Consider the following 6,903-nt stretch of genomic DNA (forward strand, 5'->3'; position numbering starts at 1 on the left):
GCTTGACAGACGATTTGCATTTTGTTTTTGGAAATTGGTCGATGACTTTTGCGCTTTGCACTCTTTCTCTCTTTCTCTCTCTCTCTCTTTCGCTCTCTCTCTCTCTTTGTCTTTTTCTCTCTCTCTCTCGGAGAGGCTGACACCTTCACCGTAGCCCTGAGACCAGGGTGTGTATTGGCAAGCTATATATATAACGATGTGTAAGAAAAGGATTTATCAACTCATTAAAAGACATTCGGATAGTTTTTATAGTTTTCCTCTTATTCTTTAAGTTCACAAGATATTCTGGAGTTTGAATGGAGGAATGGAGGTAAAAAATTATCGTTGAAAAAGTGTCCTATATCTCGGTCACTTGAATGCCGATCGTGATGTCCCTTGCCACACGAATATATCGTATAATGGCTAACTGATTGCTGCATTTAGGAGGACCAAGATTCTTACAGGATCCGTGATAAAATGAATACAGAAAATAACTTATATCTCGTTCGTGTCCTGATTAGTCTTTGCAAGTCCTGTTTCAATCGAAGCGTATTGTTGAGAACTTTGTCCTTCCGATTGTCCTTGTGATTCTCGAGTTATCATTGAATTACTAATTTATATATTCTTCATTTGGCCAACGGAACTAAAAAATTACAAGTATTAGATACCCAACGTAGGGTTGTTCTTACGATCCTTGGGATAGATGTCCTTTGAAGTTCGAAGAGAATATGGCTGAAATATTAAGCGCAGTCAAAGTATGCTGCAAGATATTAGTTGCGTGAGTAATTTTCTCGGACTTAATTACACGTCCTCAAAGTATGTCGAGGTAAATGTGGCAGACTCTACCCAGCCACTTGAAGTACATAACTGCTTTAATGGAATATCGGTAAGAATGTTTGAGGCATCCAAAAGTTTCTCTTTTTTTCCACTAAGAAGCTAATATTTTTAATACTATTTTATTTATAGTTGCTAGCAACAAAATGGACTTTATTGAAGTGCTCTTTCAATTATAGTAAATTGATTAGAATCATTTGTATGCAACGTCTAAACTTTTTATTATTTACTTGCACACAATTTCTTTATACTTTGGGCATAGATGTTGACGTATTTACTTTAGCACATCGAACATTTGAAATATCAAATGCAGAAATGTGTCTTTAAACATTTACTTGAGGCTTTAAATCGGTGTTTTAGATTCTCGTATTTGTTTGTCAAATTATTATTTGCATGAATAATTTTATTGCACATAAGTTTGTAATTATTAATAAATATTAGTTTTTCTTTTTTTTTTGTTTTAACTGAGTATAAAAAATTTACATACGTATAATTCCAATATATTCAATTGTATGCGTATACGTAATATTTGCATCAAGCATACGTATTATGAATGCTTTTGTTTGCATTTCTATGGTAGTTTAAATCACTTTCGTTTATTTTGATTTGCAACGAAAAACACAAAAATACAAAAAAAAAAAAAAGAAACAAAACAGTCTTTGCTTTTGTTAATTTAATTCATTCTATTATCGATTTTATTTTTGCGATATGTTTGATTTATGCCAATTCAGAAACGAGTTATGCAATGCCTGAAACGTGTTTGTAATTTATGTTGACAAAATGCAGATTCGCAGAAAACGAAAACAAAAAACAGCAAAAGAGAAAATATCGTATAAATGATGGCTGTCTTTTGGCTTTAAGCTCTCAATAACGAATAACGATGGCTGTGGGCAACATTCAAGTGTGAGAACATCAGTTGGTGGCTTTCTGCAAACATACACACACACACACACACACACACGCACGAAAGCAAGATGCTTACACAAAATATAAAAGGACGACAACGAAAAAAAAAGATGAGAAGTAAAACAACTTAATTACTACTGCAATAATTATTTGGCTATCGGGTCCTGTCGTGTCCTGGCCTGTCCTTGTCTGTACAAATTCATCGTTCTCGTTGTCGCTGTCGCTGTTGCTGTTGCTGTCCGCCTGCGGCTTCCTCTCGATGTCCTTGCGATTTATCTTTTTAAGCCGAAAACATTATTTTCTTTATCGTTCGCATTGCTGGCAAATCTGCACAATTAACACACTTTATGTGGCCCCAATGTCGCACGGAGAGTGGGCGTGGCCGTGGCCCACTGTCAGTAAATAGCAAATTTTTCGGCCAGCCAAATCTCAGTGGCACACAGGCACAATGACAATGCGTTAGCTGATGAAGTCAATGCCATGGATAATTATGCTGATGAACTTGACGAGAGCTCCCAAGCTAGGAGCTCTGGTAACAGGGAGTTGTACCCAGTGACGCATTGCCTCATTAACGCAAAGCCCACGCGCTTATTCTTTGGCCAGTTCCAGCTGCTGATGCTGCTGATGCTGATGCTGCTGTTGGCCTTGTTCCATTGCCGCCGGGCTTAACTCTGGGCCGTGGCGTGGACATTGGGTGTGAGCACAATTGGCACGCATGTCCCATGAAACCAAAAAGTGTCTTTTAATTTGAGCGAACGTATTTTTTTCTTTTCTCCTCAATCTTTCTGCTGCTTCATTTGTCGCTGCGCAAGTATGTGTGTGTGTGTGTGTGTGTGTGTGTGCTTTGGCTCATCAAAGGCCACGTGAAGTAAACTTATTAAGCCGCTTTCATTTTTAATTGTGCGGACGTTGCTTTTGTCGGTCTTCTATTTGCCTGTCACAAAAAAAAAAAAAAATAAAAGAAAGAAGAAAAACTTGAAAAATCATTCAGCTACCAACATAAATTGCGCTGTTCCTGTTTCGTTTCCCAATTCCCAATTTCTTCTTCGCCAGACGCCGCCACCCAGCCAAGTGCAATCAATCACGCAAAATTTAATTAAATTTTTAATTTGATTCTGATGAGACTTCACGTCCTTAAACGCTGCGGCAAAGCGCCAAAACAACCGCAACGCAACGCTAAAAGAAAACGACTCAATGAAACCATATATGAATTTCTCATCTTGAACAAAATCATTCCTATTTATGTTTGCATATTTATTTCTCTCTTTAAACAGAAGTGAGTGAAGCTGCTTTCACTTTGACTTTGACTGGGTTATATCATTTATTTATTGTAATTGCAATAATTTGTATTTTATAGTCTAGCATTCATTGGTTCCATTTATTTGCGTATTTGATTCTTAATGTACCTTTTCATATTTATTACAACTGCGTGTTTGGTGTCAAGTTAATTGTGCATGAGTTCAAAATGTGCTCAAAATATGCAAAACGCAATTTTTTGCGAGTAATTTACTGTGTGCGAAAACTAGCAATAATAATGCACATTAATCTAATGTGCAGAGTAGAATAATTCACACAAATCCATTTTAATTTTGGCAAACATATGACAAAACAAATTAAAATTATTTTTTAAATTGAATACAAAAAAAAATGTACAAAAAAGATGGAACATCAATCTAATGAATAAAGTGCAAAGTATTAGAATTTTTTAGTAATTCAAAAAGTATTTTATGATTGCCAGACATATGGCTGAAGAAATTGTTACCTATTTTTTTAAATATCACATCAAAAATGTGCTCAAAAATCTAATAAATAAAGTCAAATATATTATAATTTTGTAAGAATTTAAAAAGTATTTTATTGCTGACGAACTTCCAACTTGTTTTGGATATTGAAAATAAAAAAAATTTTTTTTAAAAATTCACCTTAAATGTTGAAATAATTTTAGAGTGATTTACAAATTATATTTTTTTTGGTTGAAGAAATTTTATATTACTTCTAAGTAAATATAATGAGTAATGTGCAATAAAATAAACATATTATTATCTACAAACATATGGCTGAAGAAATACACTTTTTATACCCGCTACCCATAGGGTAGAAGGGTATTATAACTTTGTGCCGGCAGGAAATATATGTAACAGGTAGAAGGAGGCATCTCCGACCCTATAAAGTATATATATATTCTTGATCAGCGTCAACAGCCGAGACGATCTAGCCATGTCCGTCTGTCTGTCTGTCTGTCTGTCTGTCTGTCTGTCTGTCTGTCTGTCTGTCTGTCCGTCCGTCCGTATGAACACCTAGATCTCAGAGACTATAAAAAAAAGAGCTATCATTTTTTTTCGACAGCAAATCAAAAAAAGCGTAATTTTATGCCGTCTATGGTATATTATGAATGCGGTACTAAATCGATATACCAAATATACCATTTGGTATATTTTAAGTATTTGTGTAGCATGTTTGGCATATTTTAAAAATAATACCACAATATTTTGGTTTTATTCAAAATGGGTACCGAGTATCTCACAGTCGAGCACACTTGACTATACCTTTCTTACTTGTATATTTATAAATCCGGCACTTTTCTTCCATTTGTTGGTCGAATTCATCTGTATAATAAGATGAAAATAAATACACTTATAGCACCCACTATAATACACAGCTTTGTGTAATTATTATTACCTTTTCCTCCACTAATGTTGCAAAAACAAAATTTTTATGTATTATTAGTAACAAAACTGTCTCATTTATGTTTAGATGCGAAACGAATATGTGTAGATCATTTCTTAAATTACATTAATATTCAAGGTTCGACTGAGAGGATATATACAGGATAATCATAAGTTTACTGACTTTTAAGTTTTTGCACCTCTATTGAAAGCGCCTAGAGACTTAAAATTTGCCACATCAAAACATAAATTAAATGCAATAAAAACTGATCTATTTCCATTCAAAGATAAATCGCTGCATTAAATAGTCGATCGTTTTCTTTTTCAGAACGCAATTTCTTAATGCACCAATTATATAAAAATGATTATATAATTGAGTCAGATATGGGAATTTCAGCTTTTCAGTTTATCACTTCGTCATCGCTTCTTTGGGGCGAATTAGCATCTTAACTTCTTTAAGTGAAGTATACCGATCGTCGCACCAACGTAGATATGTATATGGTGCATTTAAAGGACTGAATAAGAAACAACAAAAATCTATAACTATGTGTATTCTTTCGAAAATAAAAATTTGCAATATTTACCAATCAAAACCATAAGCGTACCACCAACCATTTTTATGTATGTCCGCGCAATTAACATAATCATTTTTGTCGTTGTCGTGATCGAATGTTGAGAATTTCATGTTTCCAGAGTATATCATGCCATCCCCAATAATAGTTTTATTGAATTTACTCAAACTCAGTGCATATCCATTATCTTCATCAGATATTTTGAAGTCGTCATAACGAACGTTGTAGGTACTTCCATTCTCAGCAACCAAATGTATGTAAAGTTCGAAACGCTGCAAGCTCGTGATACGATGAATTTTCTCTAATCCAAGAAAGAAATCACTTTCAAAAGAACCGAAACCTTTGCGATACGTTGCCCAATCCCTATTGAAATTCTCATTTCCCCCAACTCGTTGTTGTATTACAATCCATCCAGGTCCAGCTAACTGACTATCGCACAAAACATTGAATAAACCTATGCCAGAGACATTGAGTTGATGAACTCCTGTATTTTCTCTGAAAGAGATGCATGTTGTGGGAGTTAATTTATCAAGTTTAGATTGACATAACTGATTTTCCTTTACTTTATCTATTAGCTTAGTTTCACTTTCGTTTAATTGCAATTGAATCTTTTTCTGTTCTTCTCTAATGTTCTCTGATGTACTATTTAATTTGTTCATTTCGGAACGACATAACTGAATATCTTGTTCATGCTTTATTAATATAGATTTACTTTTCTCTAATTCCAACTCAAGTGTTTTCTGATGTTCTGTGTTATTTTTAATAATCTCACTAAATCCCTTTATATTTTCATCTTTTTTAATTAATCTAGAATTAAGAGATTTTAATTGAAATTGACAATTTTCTAAGTTGGTGGATTTATAGTTGATTGATAGTTGTTTTCCTAATTTAAGAATAATATTTTGTTGTGAACTAATTTCAGATTCAGATTTATCAACTTTATTTTGACACAATTGCAAATCGTTATTCCCTTTAATTACTTTGTTTTTATACTCATTTAATAGAGCTGCCTCCTTCATGAATGTTTCATGAATTCTTACAATTTCATGATATTTTTCCATAAGATCAGAATTTAATTTACTTATCTGATTTTCCTTAGTTTCACCCTGTTTTAACTCATTTCTAACCTGTCTAATATAATCGAGCAAAGGTTTGACAGTTTTATAAGTATGAATGTGGCACTGTTCTTTCATTATTTGATCTGATTCACACGTCTGATAGGAAGAAAACGTATACACTTTAATCACTCTTTATTCTTCTTAGTATAATGTCTTTAATCTCACTTCATTTCCAGTTGTTGTAGTCACCAAGAATATTTGAAGGACCATCAGTAACAAAACTCCGTTAAATTTTATTCTGCCCATTTTAAATGTTTCGACTGCTCGCAAACAAAATAAATTTGGAACTGAATATTTCGTTAAAGTCAGTGAAAATCTGAAGCGGATGTGGATTCCGCTCAATAGATCTGAGCGAGAGAGGTCAAGTAATGATAACCTATATTCTCGGTATAGACTCTCAGTCGGCAGAAGAGATTTCAATGTCGGATGATTGTCTTTAATTTTTTTTGAATTCCAAAAAAATAACAAGTTAGAAAGCTACAGTCGAGTGTGATCCCCGCTACCCATTTTGAATACAAGCAACATATTGCGGTAATAATCTCAAAATATTACAAAAAAAAAACAAACAAATATGCATGTATTCTCGATCGGGATTTGAACCCGAGCACCATAACATGCCGGGCTTGCAACCTTTCATTGCAACCTTTGAGGTGGCGGGAGTGGGCGTGGCCAAAATTTGAAATAAACTTGATCTGCGTGCAAACATAACAAATGCTGTCGAAAAAAAATTATAGCTCTATCTCTTATAGTCTCTGAGATCTAGGTGTTCATACGGACAGCGTAATGAAGCTAAAGTCGCGAATCTTAGCATATACAATAATAACTATA

The 6,903-nt window shown here is 33.9% G+C and overlaps 1 protein-coding gene across 2 annotated transcripts; it reads right to left on the bottom strand.

Annotated features, from left to right (window-relative positions):
- Positions 1–2,600: 2,600 nt before the first annotated feature.
- Positions 2,601–6,411, bottom strand: LOC132796273 (fibrinogen-like protein 1). 2 transcript variants are annotated; one of them, XM_060807381.1, is made up of 3 exons: positions 6,241–6,411; positions 4,970–6,171; positions 2,601–2,653 (listed from the first exon to the last, which is right to left on the bottom strand). In XM_060807381.1, exons 1-3 carry the CDS (start codon positions 6,319–6,321, stop codon positions 2,614–2,616), a joined length of 1,323 nt encoding a protein of 440 aa, XP_060663364.1. In that variant the 5' UTR covers positions 6,322–6,411; the 3' UTR covers positions 2,601–2,613. The 2 variants fall into 2 exon arrangements, with proteins under 2 accessions (XP_060663364.1, XP_060663363.1); XM_060807380.1 differs by lacking the exon at positions 2,601–2,653 and adding an exon at positions 4,308–4,900.
- Positions 6,412–6,903: the final 492 nt, after the last annotated feature.

Source organism: Drosophila nasuta, chromosome X (genome assembly GCF_023558535.2).
Source record: "Drosophila nasuta strain 15112-1781.00 chromosome X, ASM2355853v1, whole genome shotgun sequence".
NCBI classification, from domain to species: Eukaryota; Metazoa; Arthropoda; class Insecta; order Diptera; family Drosophilidae; genus Drosophila; species Drosophila nasuta.